The sequence below is a fragment of the Heterodontus francisci genome, chromosome 15 (genome assembly GCF_036365525.1).
Source record: "Heterodontus francisci isolate sHetFra1 chromosome 15, sHetFra1.hap1, whole genome shotgun sequence".
Taxonomy (NCBI): Eukaryota; Metazoa; Chordata; class Chondrichthyes; order Heterodontiformes; family Heterodontidae; genus Heterodontus; species Heterodontus francisci.
The window spans coordinates 79736536-79757964 of record NC_090385.1 but is presented as its reverse complement, the minus strand read 5'-3'; the positions used below and the strand labels follow the sequence as shown (position 1 = coordinate 79757964).

Here is a 21429-nt window from a genome sequence, read left to right as displayed (position 1 = left end):
AGCCCTCGATGTTGCGCCGACCATCTGACCTACACTATTCCATTTTCATCCATATGTCTATCCAATGACCACTTAAATGCCCTTAAAGTTGGCGAGTCTACTACTGTTGCAGGCAGGGCGTTCCACGCCCCTACTACTCTCTGTGTAAAGAAACTACCTCTGACATCTGTCCTATATCTGTCACCCCTCAGCTTAAAGCTATGTCCCCTCGTGTTTGCCATCACCATCCGAGGAAAAAGGCTATCACTATCCACCCTGTCCAACCCTCTGATTATCTTATATGTCTCTATTAAGTCACCTCTTCTCCTCCTTCTCTCTAACGAAAACAACCTCAAGTCCCTCAGCCTTTCCTCGTAAGACCTTCCCTCCATACCAGGCAACATCCTAGTAAATCTCCTCTGCACTTTTTCCAAAGCTTCCACATCCTTCCTATAATGCGGTGACCGGAACTGCACGCAATACTCCAGGTGCGGCCGCACCAGAGTTCTGTACAGCTGCAGCATGACCTCGTGGCTCCGAAACTCGATCCCCCTACTAATAAAAGCTAACACACCATATGCCTTCTTAACAGCTCTATTAACCTGGGTGGCAACTTTCAGGGATTTATGTACCTGGACACCAAGATCTCTCTGCTCATCTACACTACCAAGAATCTTCCCATTAGCCCAGTATTCTGCAATCCTGTCACTCCTTCTGAAGTGAATCACCTCACACCTTTCCGCATTAAACTCCATTTGCCATCTCTCAGCCCAGCTCTGCAGCCTATCTATGTCCCTCTGTAACCTACAACATCCTTCGGCACTATCCACAACTCCACCGACCTTCGTGTCATCCGCAAATTTACTAACCCACCCTTCTACACCCTCATCTAGGTCATTTATAAAAATGACAAACAGCAGTGGCCCCAAAACAGATCCTTGCGGTACACCACTAGTAACTAAACTCCAGGATGAACATTTACCATCAACCACCACCCTCTGTCTTCTTTCAGCTAGCCAATTTCTGATCCAAAGCACTAATTCACCTTCAATCCTATACTTCTGTATTTTCTGCAATAGCCTACCGTGGGGAACTTTATCAAACGCCTTACTGAAATCCATATAGACCACATCCACAGCTTTACCCTCATCCACCTCTGTTTGGTCACCTTGTCAAAAAACTCAATAAGGTTTGTGAGGCACGACCTACCCTTCACAAAACCGTGCTGACTATCTCTAATGAACTTATTCTTTTCAAGATGATTATAAATCCTATCTCTTATAACCTTTTCCAACATTTTACCCACAACCGAAGTAAGGCTCACAGGTCTATAATTACCAGGGCTGTCTCTACTGCCCTTCTTGAACAAGGGGACAACATTTGCTATCCTCCAGTCTTCCGGCACTATTCCTGTCGACAATGACGACATAAAAATCAAGGACAAAGGCTCTGCAATCTCCTCCCTGGCTTCCCAGAGAATCCTAGGATAAATCCCATCTGGCCCAGGGGACTTATCTATTTTCACACTTTCCAAAATTGCTAACACCTCCTCCTTGTGAACCTTAATCCCATCTAGCCTAGTAGTCTGTATCTCAGTATTCTCCTCGACAACATTTTCTTTCTCCACTGTAAATACTGACGAAAAATATTCATTTAACACTTCCCCTATCTCCTCCGATTCCACACACAACTTCCCACTACTATCCTTGATTGGCCCTAACCTATCTCCAGTCATTCTTTTATTCCTGATATACCTATAGAAAGCCTTAGGGTTTTCTTTGATCCTATCCACCAATGACTTCTCGTGTCCTCTCCTTGCTCTTCTTATCTCTCCCTTTAGGTCCTTCCTGGCTAGCTTGTAACTCTCAAGCGCCCTAACTGAGCCTTCACGTCTCATCCTAATATAAGCCTTCTTCTTCCTGTTGACAAGCTCTTCAACTTCTTTAGTAAACCACGGCTCCCTCGCTCGACAACTTCCTCCCTGCCTGACAGGTACATACTTATCAAGGACACGCAGTAGCTGCTCCTTGAATAAGCTCCACATTTCGATTGTGCCCATCCCCTGCAGTTTCCTTCCCCATCCTACGCATCCTAAATCTTGCCTAATCGCATCATAATTTCCTTTCCCCCAGCTATAATTCTTGCCCTGCTGTATATGCCTGTCCCTGCCCATCGCTAAGGTAAACCTAACCGAATTGTGATCACTATCACCAAAGTGCTCACCAACTTCTAAATCTAACACCTGGCCGAGTTCATTACCCAGTACCAAATCCAATGTGGCATCGCCCCTGGTTGGCCTGTCTACATACTGTGTCAGAAAACCCTCCTGCACACACTGGACAAAAACAGACCCATCTAAAGTACTCGAACTATAGTATTTCCAGTCAATATTTGGAAAGTTAAAGTCCCCCATAACAACTACCCTGTTACTCTCGCTCCTGTCAAGAATCATCTTTGCTATCCTTTCCTCTACATCTCTGGAACTATTTGGAGGTCTATAGAAAACTCCCAACAGGGTGACCTCTCCTCTCCTGTTTCTAACCTCGGCCCAGACTACCTCAGTAGACGAGTCCTCAAACGTCCTTTCTGCCGCTGTAATACTTTCCTTGATTAACAATGCCACACCCCCCCCTCTTTTACCCTCTTCTCTGTTCTTAGTGAAACATCTAAATCCCGGAACCCGCAACATCCATTCCTGTCCCTGCTCTACCCATGTCTCTGAAATGGCCACAACATCGAGATCCCAGGTACCAACCCATGCTGCAAGCTCACCCACCTTATTCCGGATGCTCCTGGCGTTGAAGTAGACACATTTTAAACCAAGCTCTTGCTTGCCAGTGCCCTCTTGTGTCCTTATAACCTTATCTCTGCCCTCACTACTCTCAACATCCTGTACACTGGAACTACAATTTAGGTTCCCATCCCCCTGTTGAATTAGTTTAAACCCCCCCGAAGAGCACTAGCAAATCTCCCCCCCAGGATATTGGTACCCCTCTGGTTCAGGTGAAGACCATCCTGTTTGTAGAGGTCTCACCTACCCCAGAAAGAGCCCCAATTATCCAGGAAACCAAAACCCTCCCTCCTACACCATCCCTGCAGCCACGTGTTCAACTCCTCTCTCTCCCTATTCCTCACTTCGCTAGCACGTGGCACGGGCAACAACCCAGAGATAACAACTCTGTTTGTTCTCGCTCTAAACTTCCACCCTAGCTCCCTGAATTTCTGCCTTAAATCCCCAACTGTCTTCCTACCTATGTCGTTGGTGCCTATGTGTACCACGACTTGGGGCTGCTCCCCCTCCCCCTTGAGGATCCCAAAAACACGATCCGAAACATCACGAACCCTGGCACCTGGGAGGCAACACACCAACCGTGAGTCTCTCTCGTTCCCACAAAACCTCCTATCTGTTCCCCTAACTATGGAGTCCCCAATGACTAATGCTCTGCTCCTCTTACCCCTTCCCTTCTGAGCAACAGGGACAGACTCTGTGCCAGAGACCTGTATCCCATTGCCTACCCCTGGTAAGTCGTCTCCCCCAACAGTATCCAAAACGGTATACCTGTTGTTGAGGGAAACGGCCACAGGGGATCCCTGCACTGCCTGCTGGTTCCCTCTCCTTCCCCTGACGGTAACCCATCTACCTTCTTCTTTTACCTGAGGTGTGACTGCCTCCCGATAACTCCTCTCAATAATCCCCTCCGCCTCCCGAATGATCCGAAGTTCCTCCAGCTCCAGCTCCAGTTCCCTAACGCGGTCCTCGAGGAGCTGGAGCTGGGTGCACTTCCCGCAGATGCAGTCAGCAGGGACACCCTTGGCGACCCTTACCTCCCACATTCTGCAGGAGGAACATTCAACTGCCTTAACCTCCATTCCCACTATTCTAAATTCCCAAGTTTTTAACCAATCACACGATAAAACAAGAAGAGAAATAGAAAAAGCCTTACCTTACCTACACACAACCGAGTCCTTTTTTTTGGTAAGAGGAGGAAGGCGGGTGGGAGACACTACAAGAGTAGTGTCTCGGGTTCAGAAACAGCCCAAATATATAGGTTTCTACTTACCCAGCAGTCCCTGCTCCACCGAAACTCCCGATGAAATTGACTTCCCAGCTGTTCACTCCTCGCTCGCAATGCCTGTGCTCCTGGAAAAGCTGCACAACGAAAAAACAATTGATATTAAAGTTTATCCTGAGATTGGTGTCACAATCTGCATGTGAATATTCTAAATTAGCCTCCACACTTGTAATTGTTTTTGTATCTACATAGGGAAAGTTTGAGGTGAGGATCTTGGAGACTGCAGCACAGAATAAATGCTGAGATTCCGCTGTAAATCTGGCAAAAGTGTGTATAATGCTGCCTTCAGTTATAAAGTGAGACAATAATGTCAATTTATGCTCAGGAAAAACATAGAAAAAGCACAATTGCATAAATAATGTGTTCAATCTATCTGAAAGTTTTATGTGCATTGATTTTATGAGGTATGAAAAATACCCCTTTCCTCTCTTTCTAAGTGGCTACTGGATTTGATTTCTGACAGTTGCACAGTGCTGAGGCAGTGAGTACTTCCTCTTGGGTCCCAGACACTGATCACAGCTTGAAGCGGAAGAGTTGTTTGATTCCATGAGCTTGACAAACAATGATTCAACAGGCTCTTGTATTCTCTATTTCTAATCTGTTTTGAGGGTTTTGGACAAAAGGACATCGCTAGGGGATCATGAACATTCAGTATTATGTTACTGAGGCCGGAACAGTAAGAAGTAAGGGGCCAGAATTTATTGAAAAAATAACAGCATGTGAATGGCATACACTCTTATTAATGTGCAAATCAGCCAGTAAATTGTGGTGAGGAAGTGAGAGTTTCATGAAGTTTTGCACGTTAATTGCCCATTAAATGTACCATAGACAGTTAGATCTAATAATTAATAACGGGAATACCCTATACCGACAGGTTAATGTGAATAATTGCCAATCAATCTCTCTGGCTTGCAAGGTAAGTAATTAAAAGTGTGGAGCCTCATTCCTTCAGAAGGTTTCAAAAATGTCAAATTTTACATTTTTAAATTCCTTTTCATACTTTTCCTTTCTGTCTTTTTTTCTCTTTCTCTTAATCTAATATTTATTTTTGTCTATTTCTCTTTCTGTACCTGATGTAACATTGCATCCACCTGCTATAATTCCCCCTCTGTTCTCACTCCTTACTCTGTTTATTTTTTAATCCTCAAATGGAGGTCCTAATGTTTGCCAAGATCCCAGACTCCTTGTTGCCTTTGCCATGCCATTAGCAGCTCGCACTTCCAGCAACTCACAGGGCAAAACAGTTTTGAGCTAAAGGGTGCAGGATAAAGTTTAATTAACTGGACACACCATGAGATGACCTGGTCCAGCAAATTTTAAGCCAATGTGTAATCATTATGCTAAGAGGAAAATCATTGGTGGTACCCTTTGTAAACAAAGGCTTGGACAGAAAAGATACTTTTTCTGTTCTGATTTCCTGATACAAGTCAGTACTCAGTGAGGACTAGCACTGTATAACAGATTGTTATGTCCCTGGATTCTGGGCTTACCTTTGTGTTTTCTAACAACTTCTCTCATAGCAAAAGTTCAATAAAAATACATTGAAAGTAAAATCACAAATTTCAACATGACACATGATTGTGGAACACTCCCAATCCTCGGAGAACCCTAGGAGGAATCAACCGAGTGATTGCCAGGGACAATCAGAACAAGACAATTGGAACCCTAAGTACCTAGCTGGGAAGAGGTCACTTAAACTGCCCCCTAAACCACATGTAGGTCATAGAGTGGGAGGCCCAGGCAGTCCGGGTTAGCTCTCATTATGTATATATATAAAATAAAATCTATTTTTAACCTGAATGGTTTGTGTTTCAGACAATACCTGGCCTTTCCCAGAAAAGATGTGTCCCATCTGGATTTTCTTGGATGTTCTCTTTTCCACTGCATCCATCATGCACCTGTGTGCAATATCACTGGATCGTTACGTTGGAATACGGAATCCTATTGAACACAGCCGCTTCAACTCACGAACCAAAGCTATTATAAAATTAACTGCCGTCTGGACCATTTCTATTGGTAAATATTACATCTGCTTCTAGTCCAAAGATACCTGACTTACCTGTTTCCCATACAATGTAGAACATCAAGCATGAATGAATTCATATTTTTAGTGACATCAATTCATTCCTTTTCACTCCATTAAATAGAGTTCCAGAGCACTGTGGTGTAAAATCCTGAATGCTACTTTCTCTAAATATTCATGTTTTCGCTATTTGAGTGCTGCCAACTAATCTGCTTATTTCTTTGAAAAGCAACATCACCATATAAAGCATTTTTTCCCTTTCACTTCTCTGTAATAGAGAATAACCTAAAAATTAGCAGCCATTGCATTGATATACCTCTATTAACATGGCTAGTCTTCTGGATGTTTAGCTGGAGAAAGAAAGGTTTAGAGAGGTGATAGAAAGGTAGATCTGGGTGTCATCAGCAGACATATGGGAGCTGACCCCACATCTTGTGAGGTCATTGCCAAGGGACAGCATGTAGATGAGGAAGAGGAGGTAAAATGATAGAGTGGATTGTGAAGAGAAACTATTGGTGGAAATGTTTTGGGTATGATTGGCTAGCTAAGAGTAGACCTAGAGGCCCACAATGGCAATGCCACTAAGTTAGACAGAGGAGTAGAGACATTGGAAGATGTGATGGTGTGATTGAGTTTGAAGGCTACAGAGAAGTCAAGGAGGATGAGGAGGGATCATTCTCTGGTCACAGTCATAGAGTACATCTTCCATGACTTTGTGTGAGGGTGTTTTGCTTCCTTGGGATGGGCAGAAAGTCGATTGCATGGATTCAAATAGAGAGTTCCAGAAGAGATAGACACAGATCTGAGAGGTAGCCACGGATGGTAAATAGTACAGTAGTTAGCCAGGACAGAGGACCTGAGAGTGGCTGATGAGTCTTTGTTTGGGCTCAGTTCCAGAGTGAACAGGCAGTTAAGTTATTGAAAATTAGTTTTCATAAGCTGCCTGTAAAATTCTGCTCCAAAGATCAAAATTCCTATGCTCTTATTTTCATAATTGTGCATTCATTCCATAAATAATAGCCTTATTGTTTACCTATTGATTATATTCTACAGAGAACCCTTGTTATTTTAAGCTACAAACTATGCAATCCAGTAATATTGATCCATTTATATCTATCCATCCATATTGTGACTTGTATCTCAGGTTATGATTTATTTCTAATTGACCATGAAAGTACACCAATTGCCTTATATTATTTCCATTGAACCCTGACTACAAAATCACAGTCTGGCCTCAAACTCTGACAATATTATTTAGAACATTCAGACACTATCACAACTTCACGAAAACAAGTATCAAGGTAAAAAAAACTGAAAATAATGTGTTTGAAATTCATTAGCACTCTCACAGTTTAAATAGAATTTACTAGCTGATCTCCAGTAGAATTACTCATGAGCAGTCTCAGTTGTGGAGCACAAATATCAGGTCTGGTACCTGTCCGATTAAGGCCACTCATCATCAGTACCCTGGTAATTACAGCAGCTTGTTAAATACTTCACACTGTAGGGCAGAAAAACTCAGAATAAACATACTTCAGATGCAAGACTTCATAGGGCTAATCTCACACAGCTGCACTCCCAGCCCAGAAGGTGCACGTAAAGGGAAGGCCTGTCAGAAATAAGGCCCAATTCGAATGCCCAATTCTATAACTCTTTGAGAACTTGGCTGCACATTAGCAACACATGATTAGGGAATTACCCATATATGATACAAAGGGAGAGGCTGGAAAATTTTGAGGATTATTAACTCATGATCTGCCTGAAACAATCCACGGGGCTCTTAGTTGCTCATGACTTAATTAGTTTCCAAATAGAATGTACTTGTGTAACTGATCCAAGCATCATAATTATAATTCCATAAACAATCCATTCATTAATAGATTCATTAATGGATTGCTATGTAACTTAGTTATGTGTTAATCAATAATCATCTGAGTTTTCCAATGTCCTATAAATGATCACAGGTACAACATCTGTAATTCAGGCTTTTTCATAAAAAGTTGATGGTTTGCCAGATTCAATATTTCTGCCTTGTGTTTTTATAATAAGCCTTCATAGCTCCTAAAAATAGAATAACACTTTGCTGACTTGACTAGGGATTGAAATTCTGGGTCTAGCCCAAGTTTCCAACTCCACTGGAATCCTGAGTTGCCCAGCACTAGGACTTGTTCCTCAATTCCAGTTTTTACCCACCACTTCTTTCCAACAGACACTTTACTTGTTCCACAAAATAGAACAGTAGGAGAATATTAAAGGACAATAGTTCAAGTGCTGTGAGGGGCTTCTGGCCAGATTTGTGTGCTGGTCACTTCCATAATTCAGGGATAGATCCTAATAACATGTAGGTCTTGCATGTAAAATTAATATTAAAAATTACCCTTTAAGAGAAAGGAAATAACCTAAAACCAAAAACAAAAATGACAAGCCAGGTGCCAAAAGATTCTCTTTGGACTTGTAGGTACCTTGAAGTGATACACCCAAGGGAGCCAATTACAAGGGAAGGATTCCATGGACTGTAGCAGACACCTCATATTGTTTAAAGTGAAATCCAAGTATTTGAATTATGCAGCAAAAAAGAACATAGAAACAAATTCATGGATTTGCATTTACATTGGGCTTTGCATGTTGTCAGGCCATCCGAAAGCACTTACAGCCAATGGATTACTTCTGAAGTGTAGTAGCTGTTGTTCTATAGGCAAATGTGGCAGTCATTTTGAGCACAGCAGTGTCCCACAAACAGTGGTGAGATACATGACCAGTTCATTTGTTTTTGCCACTGTTGTTGGCGGAATACCAGTTGGCCAGACACTGGGAGAACTACCTTGTTCTATTCCGAATAGTGCATGGGATCTTTTACAAGGGCAGACTCGGATTAACATCTAATCCAAAAAGACAACACCTCTGACAGTGCAGCATCAGATCGCTCAGTTCAAAATCTACCCTTGCTGCACTGCCAATTCATTCACATCATCAGATTAAAGTTACTACAATACATTTACAGCTACGGTCTGGGAAAGCTACTGCCCAGTTGTAAGGCATAAAACCAGAACATTAAGGTTTGATCCTTGTTCTATTCTAATTTTGCTTATCTCAGCTGGGCAACATCTGGAGTACTAAAATTGATCTTGATACCACTGGACTAGGGAGTTGAAATTATATGGCTTTCCCACCCCTGACCACTACCCAGTGACCTGCGCTGGGAAATGGGCACATGTGGATGTCTGGTGAGAACAAGACATGATGGCTTCATATCCTGGCCTGTTGGCACTCATTGTCTAACATAAGACGTGAAGAATGGTTACTTGTGTGAGGTATAAGTGGTAAAGGATATTCAAGCATGAGTTACTAACTTCAGAGCAAGAAAGAAAACTATGAGGGGGAAATTCTATTTAGCCTTCATATAATTTTAATTTCAATATTTATCACAAAGTTCTAGGATTTGATACAATTTCAACTTCTAACTTGACAACATATCTCACATGTAACTTACAAAATATATTGTTAAAGTTCCACTGTTGATCATGTAACTGAGGAAGATGCAGAGTGGAGATGAGATACTTTCCCACAGGAAGGGAACAAATCTCAAATGCTGAATTGCCGTGGCTTGTTCTACCCATTTCCTAGCTCAGTTAAATATGGCAGTCAAGAGGAGCAGGTGCCAAAAAGGTATTTCTAAAATTATTGTTGTGGAGCCAGGAGGAGCTGGCAATCTGGTCATATGTTAATGAGGCCCCACCCTCAAAATGGGGCAATCTGGTCATATGTTAATGAGGCCCCACCCTCAAAATGGGGCAATCTGGTCATATGTTAATGAGGCCCTGCCCTCAAAAAGGAATGGAGTCTCCTTACTCCAGGGGTGGGGACAGGCACCCTGATCATGCATTCCCTCCTCTGGCCTGCCACCCAGTAGTTAAAATCTTCTCTCTGGCCTTTCATGCCCCCTAATATGGACCGGGATTTTCTTGCCAGTTTTTGAAAGCCCATGATTCTCTACTCCATCCCCTTACGTTTTAATAGACAGGAAGTCATTAGCAGATGAACTGAGAGCTGAAAGCCCCGACCTGACTCCCCGATTTACGAGCCTGCCAATTTGATAATACTTTCACAAGCACCTTCCAACATTAGATTCGGAAAGCTGTGCCACAAAATACTGGGATGGAGTTGAAAATAATGAAAGGTGCCATTTGTCTCCAAACTGGGTACAGATTCACAAATCATTAACAGTAGCCATGCAGGTTAACAAAGTCGTAAAAAGTGCAAATGAAGCTCTGAGGTTCACTTCCAGAGGATGGGCAAGATTTTAACTCACTCAAGACCCATTCAATTGCACAGAGTTAAAATTGATCCCAGAGAATTGAAATGCAGAGACGTTACGTTAAACTTATATAGAATCTTGATTAGGCCACACTCTGCTCAATTCTGGCCTCTATTTTATGAAAAGGATATAAAGGAGAAGGTGTAAAAAAAGATTTACAACATTAATATCAGAAAAAGAGGCGATAACTGTAAGGGAAGATAAGCTGGGGCTCTTTTCTCTGGAAAATAAAAGGTTGAGAGATAACCTGACAGGTCTTTAAAATTATGAAGGGGTTCAATTGGGTAGATGAAGAGAAGCTGTTTTATTTGTGAGACAGTCCAAAACTAGGGGCCATAAATGTAAGATAGTCACGACTAAATCCAATTGGGATTCTAGGGGAAAAGTGCCAGGATAGGCAGGTGTTGGTGTGTGTGGCAGTTTAAAAGAGCAAAACATACCAGCATGCCGGGAAGCTGGCAGCAACCTGCCAACTTCCACCATTAACTCAAGCATGTTTGGTAGAGCGTAGGAGAAATTTCTTTACTCAGAGAGTGGTTGAGGTGAATAGCATAGAATCATTTGAAAGGAAGCTAGACCAGTAGCTAAGGGAGAAAGGAATAGGAGGATATGTTAATAGGGTGGGATGAAGTAACATGGAAGGAGGCTCATGTGGAACACAAACACTGGCATCGGTCTGTTGCATCAAATGGCTTGTTTCTATGCTGTAAATACAATGTATTATGTAGGGAGTACTATAGGAAATGTCAGTATTTGTAAGTAAGAGAAATTAGGGTTGAAGAATATTCAACATGTTTCTATTTTTAATGCACAAAATAGCTGCCATGTTTCCCTAATTTTCAACAGTGAGTACACTTCAAAAGCACTTTTTGGTTGTAAAGCACTTTGGGACATCCCAAGGTGATGAAATGTGCTGTATAACTGTAAGTTCTTTCTTAACCTGTGAAACTGTATCTTGAATGATGCAGTTGCCCGTTGAAGTAAATTACGGAGGCATAACTCATTCTCATGTTTCCATAGTTCAGAATAACTAAAAACATAAAAGCAAAATACTGCAGATGCTGTAAATCTGAAATAAAAACAGAAAATTATGAAAATACTCAGCATGTCGTGCAGAGAGAGTAACAGAGTTAACGGGAGAATTTTAACCTGGCAGAGTGGGCAGGGGTTGGTGAGTGTGGCAGGTTTAAAAAAAAGTGCCTGTGTGTCAGGAAGCTGGCAGGAACCCACCAACATCCATATTTAACTCATTGTGCTTTGTAGTACACAGGAATTCCCTGGAGGACAGACGGGTCCACTATAAACTTACATGTGTCATGCCAACTTGCTTTGTTGAATGATAATTTTCTTTAATCCACTGACTGGAGATCTGAATTTAATTTTTTTAAAGAAATTTAAGCAAGATCAGATAAAAGATGACTTTGCTAGCGGCTTAAGATGGCCACCTAATTTGCAACACTGTATCTTACATTGTAAAGCCTGTGAGGAGGGAGACAACGGGCTGGATTTTACAGGCCCCCCCCGACGTTGAGGGTCATGGCGCACGGGGGCTGGAAAATGCCTCCGGCAGAGGCTCGCCACGGCCTCGATGCTGGGAAGGCCAGGCCCAATATTGCCGATGGCGGAAAGGCCACATGGCAGACCCCCTCCCCCCCCCCCCACCACTCGGCGACGGGAGCCAATTCTGAATATGTTAATTTATTTAAATCAATTAATTAAGTACTTACCACTCCAGTACTCCCGTGCCTTCGGATACCTGTCCAGGGATCCGATGCAGGACACTGGTGGGGAGTATCTCAGTGCGGGGCAAGGGGCGTGAAGCGGGGTCAACCTCCTCCGATTGGTGCAGGAGATGATGGGAAGGGGTACAGTATATAGTTTACAAACTGTGATGGGGAGGGAGGTCAGGTGCACAAGGTAAGTATTTTGCGGGGGGAGAGGGAAAGGGATGATTTGTTTGGTTATTGGGGCGTGGGAAAGGGGCTAGAAAACTTTCTTTCATTTTTTTTCAATCCATTTTAATTAACTATATCTTTAAATATTTAAATGAAATGGCCTCTGCAACGTACAGTCCAATCTCGCTGGCGAGCTTATAAAATCCAACCCAAAGTGTCAGCAATAACCATGTCCCAGGAAGTTTAAGGGAATTGCCTTTTCTTTTCCTTTTAGCAAAAAGGAATACTGATAACTACTATGTTTGAATCAATGAGTGACTGACATGTGACAAGCACCCCCCGCCCCCCCCCCCCCCCACCACCACCCCCGCCATCTATGGTTTTAAGCTTTATTTCTCTGCAGAAGCTAGGAGAAGCCTCTGGGGACTCCATTCCAGCTTGCAAGCTTCAAATCCTGCCTGTTATCTGACCACCTTTGCATACTCCGGCTACAATCAGGAATCCCATTGGAGGAAATCATCTGCATCGCTGTCTCCAAGAGACCCACCGAGTCAGTCATCTACCTCTTCAAACTAAAAGCCTTAGGACCACTGAATTCAGTTTGAAGCCAGTCGAATCACCAAATGTCACAGACTGTATACCCCTTTTGTCTATGGACTCTAACTCAACCAATCTATCTTTCCTCACTCTGCAACCTATTTGCGTGTGTGTAAACCTCTAGTGTGTGTGTGTGTGTGTGTGAGTGAAGGTCAGCGTGTAGTTTATTATTTTCATTAGTTCGGTAGAATATATTTACCCTCTTTCTTTGTTTAACTCAAGAAAACCTGTCCAATTGGTTCTTGTTATGATTATAGCAAGTAAGTAATCAAACACCTACTGAATTGGCCAGTACATTCACTTTAAGAAAGAATTAAATCTGTTGTGGTCAAACAAGGAGAGGGGAAAGAGGGAAGCCCTTTGACCCCTCCTCACTTGACTGTGACAGAATTTTGGGGGCTTGTCTAGGATTAAACCTAAAGATAAACGAGAAATTGGAAGTGGGAAACCTAACTGATCCCTGGCAAAAATTTAAAAATTTCAATACAGGTTTTGTTGTGATTTTTAGTGCTAGAGTACTAAAATGTCCACATTTGAGGCCAGTACCTTCCTAGAACAGTTAAGTAACTTGGGCCAGGTTAAAAGCCCTATCTGTTGAAGAGTGGAGGAATGTAGCTGAGCAGTTAAAGATTACTATCTGTCCAAAGGCTAGGAAGCCCAAAATGCTAAAACTTGTGGCCAACCATTTTAAAATTGACACTGAAGAGCTGGAGACAGGCATATAATCATCAGCCAGGATTACTGCCTGCCTGGTCTTGCAACCTTTTGAAACATTTAGAGTAACATTAGCTAAGATACAAATAGGACAGAGGAGATTAGAAATAGAATTCCAAGAAGAAGACAGAGAATTCCAAAAACAGAAGGAAGAGAGGGAATTCAAGTTAAGGCAGCTCGAACTATTCAGGGGAAAACTCAATGTGACCCAGTGAAGGCACCCCAGCTCAGGACCAAGTACTGAGCTCTTAAAGTTCTCCCAATTGATACCAAAGTTCAATGAGGAGGATGTGGAAGAATTTTCATCTCTTTTGGAAAGCTTGCAAAACAGTTGCAGTGGCCAGTAGACAGCTGGACACGGTTGTTGCAAAGCAAACTAACAGGAAAAGCCCATGAGGTTTATGATAAGAGTTCATCAGATTATGAGATGACTAAAACTGCTGTCCTGAGTGCATAGGAGCTAATACCGGAGGAATACCATCAAAAGTACCAAACTCTCCAAAAGCAGCCAGAACAAACTTTGAAAGGGTTAAGCAACTTGCTTTCGACCGATGGATAGTAGCACTTAAGATAGGGTCCACCTATGAAAACCTCAGAGTCCTGTTCGAGGATTTCAATAACTCGCTTCCTCTTTCCATAAAAAAAACCACATGGAGGAACAAAAGGTTCAAAGACAAGGCAGGCAGTAATCCTGGCTGATGATTATATACTTATTCACAAGCCTTTGCCCCAAGAAAAACCCTTCCTTAATCACTTCCAAAAACCTGAAAAGGATAGAAGGTAGGAGAGTGATAGGAGGATGAACAGCCATGAGTGAGAAGGGAAAGCTGGACACACAGGGAGCCCTCCTTAGGCCAGAAAGGAAGGTGCTGAGAACAGGAGTGATGCCCAGAAGCCTGTATGTTTCCACTGTAACAAGGCAGGTCACCTTCGAGCTGACTGCTGGAAGTTACAGGGAAAACCCATATGTTTAGTCAAGGTACACCAGACCAGTGCAGGAAAAGGGGCTCTGATGGAAAGTACAGCAGACCAGGCTGTGGCTTTAACTGCAGCAATAAAACCCTGTAAACATACCGCTGTGAGTGCGGGAAAACTTAACAAAATCCCTGAAAGTTATCAAGATTTTATGTCCAGAGGAAAAGTGACCCCATATCCCTCGAGTGAGGCGAGAAAGCCCATAGTTATGCTTAGGGATACAGGGACCACCCAATCCTTTTTGCTGGGTAAAGGCATGACCTTTCCTTCAGAGAGTGCATTGAATGTGAGAGTGCGAGTAAACGTTATCAGAGGACAGTATATGCCTATACCTTTATACCGGGTGGACCTGGAGTGCGACCTTGTTTCAGGAGCAATAACCATGGGGATTGTCCCTAGTTTACCTGTGAACAGGGTCGACTTGCTCCTGGGTAATGATCTGGCGGGGGCAAAGGTGGTAGCTTCTGCAGTGGTTTTAGAGAGACCAAAAGAGGTCAGGGAGACACAGCAGTTACTTGAAAAGGTCCCTGGCAATTTTCCTGACTGTCTGGTGACCCTGTCCATGGCTAAACAAGCTCCATCAGAAGAGGCTGAACTGGCACTGCAGGAAGATGATCCCTTACTGTCTGGTTATCTGAAACCTTCTTTGGGAAGTTAAAGGACCTAAAGGTTGGGTTAAACAGGTCTTCCTTGGTCGAGGTTCAGCAAGCCGACCCAGGGTTAAAAAAGTTAGCACAGGCTGCCCAAACTGAAGCTGAAGCAGAGGGAGTTCCAGAGTGCTACTATTTAAAGGATGAGGTGCTGATGAGGAAGTGGAGACCTCCTCACAGACCTGCAGACAAAGAGTGGACAGTGATACACCAGCTAATGGTGCCGCCGAGGTACCGTAGGGAAATATTGAGAATAGTCCATGAGATTCCAATGGCTGGACATGTCAGTATCAGAAAAACCCAAGTCTGCATAAGACAGAACCTTCACTGGCCACAACTCCACAAGGATGTGGTAGAGTCCTGTAAGCCTTGTCACACGTGCCAGGTTGTGGGGAAGCCACAACCTGCAATAAAACCTGCACCCCTAATTCCCATACCAGCTTTTGGGGAACCGTTCAGTCCAGTGCTGGTAGATTGCATGGGGCCCCTGATGAAAACAAAAGAGGGCTGCCTATTGTATGATCACTTTCAGAGTGATGCCCCTTTCAGAACTCAGTATGCTAATGAGCTAAGTACCAGGAAGTAGTCATGTGACTAAAAGCCATGGTCATTGTGCACAGCAGCACCCTGGAGAAAGGTTCTGCATATAGTTTGCTCTGTACTATATGTATTAATTTAGCTGTTAAAAAACCTTCTAGAGACCTTCAAGGAATTGGAATCCACATACCTCATTGTGTTTCTTAAGATAACACTAAGAAACTTATGATATGGTGGCAGTGGTGGTGAAAAGATAAAATATAAGCTCAAAGACCATGGGTAAAACAGCAAAAGTGAAGAAACTTTAAAACAAATACATGAAAAGAGTGAAAGAAAGCTACATACCTTAGAAGGCTGAGAAAAGCTCTGTAGAATGAAAGCGTGGCTGAAAGGCAAGCCATCGGGTGAATCAATGTGCCGATGATCAAGAAATCCTGGTTAAAAAAGCCATTAAACAGTTTTTAAAAAATCATTTTCTAAAGGCTCCGTGTGAGCAAGAGTAAAAAAAGGAGAAAATCCTGAAAAAAGTGTGAACTTAAAAATAAACAAAGTCTGATAGTAAACAAATAGCATGGGAAACTCCTGAACACAGCAGAGTCTCCATTAAAGCAGTCAAGCTAAAAGTATCAATAAACCAGTCAAGTATGAGTAAGATAAATAAACTTGAAAAAAACGCAAAGGGGAAAACCCTTGAACTGCCTTTTGAATATCTGCATAAACATACAAGCAAAGTGCTGAAAGGAAAACACAGAGAACATTATCAAGCACCTTTTTACACTCTGTCAAAGCAGCTAGCCTGAAAAAAAGAATTTCTTAAAGGGGGAACAGTGCAGAGTTAATAGAACAAGTTTTAAAACAAGTTTTAAACTACAAATAGAAAAATCATAATAAGTACAATGCTGAAGGCACACACAGCATTGAACAAAGTTAAATATAGAGCAGAAAGCAAAAGAACATTAGAAGGATGGATATCAAATTTCCCAGCATGACCTGAAAGGCCGTTGATATCCTATTCGACTTCAAACTTTTCAAACAAAGAATGCAGTAATGCTTCGTAGACCAAGCGATTGTCGAACCAGAAAAGCCGGCTATGAAAATAATGATAGCAGTTGGAAATGAGGCGTTACACAGAATCAATATCGCTGGCTTATCTGAAGAGGACCAGAAAGATCCCACAAAGATATGGAAAGTGCTAGAAGTTCAGCTTCAGGTAAGAGTGAATTTTAGAATTCATCACCTGGAATTGATGTCGTACAGGCAACAGCCACAGGAATCAATAGATCAGTTTATCAGTAGATGTGTAGTAAGGGCAATGAATGCAATTTTTCAAAAACTGAGTTGTTGAAGCAAATAATGGAGCTGGTGATTGTCTCAATACCCATTGAAGTGTTTCAAAAAGACCTCTTGGGAAAAGGAAAGGTCACAGCATTGATATGCTGCTAGAAGATGGCAGGAAATATGAAGCCATCGTAGCTGGACAACAGCATCTGCAAGCACTAGGTGCAGCCGACAGTATCAGCACGGTAACCAGGTCACAAAACGTAAGCGAGCTGTGTTGTAAGTGTGGTTTGTCCCACTCACCACAAAGTTGTCCTGCATTTCAAGATCTGTGCAAGGTGTGCAGTGAAAAGGACACTGGGCCCACCTATGCAAGAAATTTGGCTCCAAAGACGCAGACAGAAGTCACAAAAGGACACAAACAGAAGACAGGTGCAGCAACAGGGCAACAGCAGCAAGGAGAGCACCAGAGACCTGTGTAAATGCAAGCCGATACACAAAGTCCACAGCAAAACAGACCTGAGGCAAGACTCAGAGTGGAGCAATTCTCAGCCAGAAGACATACAGGCGTTTCACGTTGTGAACCTGACACATTGGGCTGGATTTTAAGGAGCCCTCAATGTCAGGATCTGTGGCGGGGGGAGGGGCCTGAAGGTGGCCTCGGATGAGGCCCGCCATGGCCCTCGATGCCAGCAGGGCCCAGCCCGATCCTCCCGGCGGCGGCAAGGCGCTGTGTGTGGCCTCCCCATCACTGGGTGACAGGACATGAATTAACATATGCAAATGAATGAAATTAATAAATTAATATGCACTCATCTGGGATCTTACACGCCTGCTGTGGTCTTCATCCCGGCGGCCGGCACTGCAGCTCCTTCGGATCTCCACCCAGGGAAACGAGGCACAACTCTGGTGGGGCGGGGGGGAGGAGGTCAAATTAACGTCAAGGGTATAGGGGATGGTGGAAAGGGTTGGAGTTTGAAGTTCGTGGGGGGAAGTCAGATGGTAAAGCTAAGTGTTTTGGGGGGGGGGGTGAGTAAATAATTAATTTAATTGGTATGGGGGGGGGGAGGAAATGGTTAAAATAAATGTATTGATTTAATTTTATGCCATGTATCTTTAAATATTTAAAAAAGCCGGTAGGGCTGACAGCCCTTTAAAAATGGCATCAGGCAGCTGACGCTAATGCCAGGGATGGACAGCGCGTCCCCTCCACGTGATTGGGGGAGGGTGGCCTGCCCCGGCTATTTAAATGAGCCGCTGCATTTGAGATCGCGGCAGCCATTTTTGAAGCTCGCTGCCAAGCCCATTGTGTTGATGAAGTCAAACAACTGGAAGCTTTTGCTGCTATTAATATTATGTGCCAAAGAAATTTGGCAAACACACACTCAGGTCTAAGATTGACAGGGGAGATAGTGCAAATATCCTACCAGTCTGAATCCTGAAGGATATGTACCTGGGTTGTTGGAAATTAATGATACAACTGACAACTGCGAAGTTAACTGCACACAATGGGTCACTCATCCCTTGCAGTGGCACACTGACAATGCAATGCAGCGATGGAAAGTCGGCATGGACTACCAGCGTGTAAGGACCTCAACATCATGACTATCCATGAGGTCACCAAGGTACCCATTACAGCAGAAGAGACCAAGGGTACCCATATTGATTTGGTTCAGGACTTACAACAAATGTACCCAGATAGGTTCAACGCCATAGGAGATTTTAAAGGCGATGCCATACTGTACCTCAGAGAGGATGCAATTCTATCAATCAACCTGCCCAGAAAGTGCAGCGTGCACATACAAGAAAGGCTTAAGCGCAAGTTGGATGACATGGAACGTGATGGCATCATCCATCGTTTGCATCATCACACAGACTGGGGTACAGCTCAATTATGTATGTGTTAAAGAAGGATGAAGCAATCAGGATATGTCTAAATCCAAGGCAGCTAAACCTCTCCCCAAAGAGATGCCCCCACAAGGTTCCAACACTAGAGGAATTGAATCGCAGGTTCACAGGAGGCAAATTCTTCTCCAAGTTGTATGCTAAACATGGATATTGGTCAGTACACCTAGCTAAGGAATCTCAGGAAGTCACCACCTCCAGGACATTATTTGGAAGATATTGCTTCCAGAGACTACTCTGTCAGTCAAGATCTGTTTCAGCAGCATATGGACAGAATTATAGAAAGTGTGCCTGAATGTATATGCGTCGTCGATGATACTGCGGTAATGGGCAAAACCAAAGAAGAGCATGATTGAAATTTTCATTCATGGATGGCAGTAACTCTTCGTTTTAACAGCAAGAAGTGCCAGGTGAATGTAAGTCAGATCAATTTCTTTGGCTCCATCAATACAGGTTGCGGAATCCGTCCTATCACAGGCAAAGTCGAACATGTAAAGTATATGCCTACTCCACAAGACAAGGAAGATCTACAGAGATATCTTGGCACCATACATTCCAAATTTTTCTGACAAAGCATCATCACTGAGAGAGCTCTTAAAGAAAGCTGTACCATATGTATGGCAGGAGGACCATCAGTATATGTTTGAGTCTCTCAAACAAGCATTGTCAGCAGAAACCTGGACCCTGCAGTACTATGATCCAAGGAAGAAGTCAATCCTGGAAGTCGATGCCTCACAGAAAGGGTTAGGAGCATGCATCCTGCAGGATGGCAAACCAATTGCATTTGGATCCAAATGTTTTTCCTCAGCCCAATTCAATCACTCAAACATAGAGCGTGAAACATTTCCTCTGGTGTTTGGGATCACAAGGTTCAGTAAGCAGTTCACTGTGGAAACTGACCACAAACCACTGAAGATGATCTGGCGCAAACCATTGGCAAGCACATCACCTCGACTACAGCGACTCTTAGTGAAAGTACAGGGATACGATTCGATGTCTACTACAAACCAGGTACCAAAATGGTCACCTCAATCTGCTGAGCAGATTGCCTAACCCGAACAAGAAGGCAGACGTCCCACTGGATCTACAAGTAGACAGCATGGACATCGAGGTGGAGGATGTGCTCAAAATCGATTTATTGCATTTTGGTCAGCACAAATGTGACCAACTACAATCAAAAACAGTCAATGACCCACAACTGAAGACACTGTGGAGAGGCATCATAGAAGGATGGCCTGATATGATAAAATAGGTGCCAGAAACCCTCAGATGCTTTTGGCTTCTAGAGATGAACTTGGTATCGCGAGAGGCATAACCTTCAAGGGAAAACAAGAGATTGTGCCCAAAGCTCTCTGACAGGACGTCTTGTCACAACTTCACCAAGGTCATTTGGGCATAGAGTGAATGAGACGATTGGCACGAGACACTGTTTATTGGCCAAGGGTCAGCGGTGACATCAAAAAGTCAGTGAGGATGTGTAAGGCATGCCAGAGCCACCAGCCACAACAATGTAAAGAACCCTCACAAGGTTCCATCAGTCCCTTGGTCCAAAATCGCCACTGAACTATTTTCCGTGAATGGAGATTATTTTATCTTAGTCACCGATTATTTCTCCAAATTTCCAATTGTCAGACAAGTAAAAGACACTTCAATCGCGATCGTCACAGACACATTGAGTGCCATATTCAGTCTGTTCAGTGCACCTGCAGAAATTATGTCTGACAATGGGCCACAGTATATGGGCAGACCTTTCAGGGATATGTGTGCCATATAGAGCATAAACCATGTGACATCCTCACCACATTACCCTAGATTTAATGGTCTTGCCGAGCAAATGGTTCGCACAGTCAAATCACTTATCCTGAAGTGTAGGACAACAAAACAAGATTTTTGTGTTGCCATGTTACACCTTAAAGCTACACTATTGGATATGAGCTTACCGTCACCAGCAGAGATCATGTTTGGCAGACAAGTGCGGACGACTCTGCCAAGCCATCATCTGTCCAAATTCTCCGAGATGCAGGAGACACTGCTCAAAAAACAAGGGAGAATGAAGATGGTGCATAACCGACATGCAGGGGCGGAACTACCTCAACTACACATAGGACAAAAGTTCAGGGTCATACACCCCACAATGAGAACATGGTTACCTGCAGAGGTATCCAAAGTATGCAGTGAGCCGATGTCTTACAAGTTACAACATCTAACGAAGCAGTGTTGAGGAGGAACTGAAACCAATTAAGAGAAGTGTGCAGTACTCCAATTGCGTACAGCGGACTCAGAAGGAACAAACTCCGACAATGAGGAACAACAGGCCAACAACCAACACATTGACAACACATCTGCAAGCCAAGAACAGCCAAGTGAAATTCACATCTCCAGAAAGTTATACCATAATAAGATCTGGAAGAGATGTCAAACCACCAAAACGATATATGGATCCTTAAGCTTCTGCAATCATAAATTTCACAATGCTTGTCTTTATACT

At 43.2% G+C, this 21429-nt stretch overlaps 1 protein-coding gene across 1 annotated transcript in view; it reads left to right on the top strand.

The window, feature by feature from the left end:
• LOC137377434 (5-hydroxytryptamine receptor 2C-like) overlaps positions 1 to 21429 on the top strand; it is a 48119-nt gene that overhangs the window by 14100 nt on the left and 12590 nt on the right. The window contains exon 4 of the mRNA XM_068047012.1: positions 5868 to 6068. Within this exon, the coding sequence (XP_067903113.1) occupies positions 5868 to 6068 (201 nt within the window). The remainder of the gene's footprint in view (positions 1 to 5867; positions 6069 to 21429) is intronic.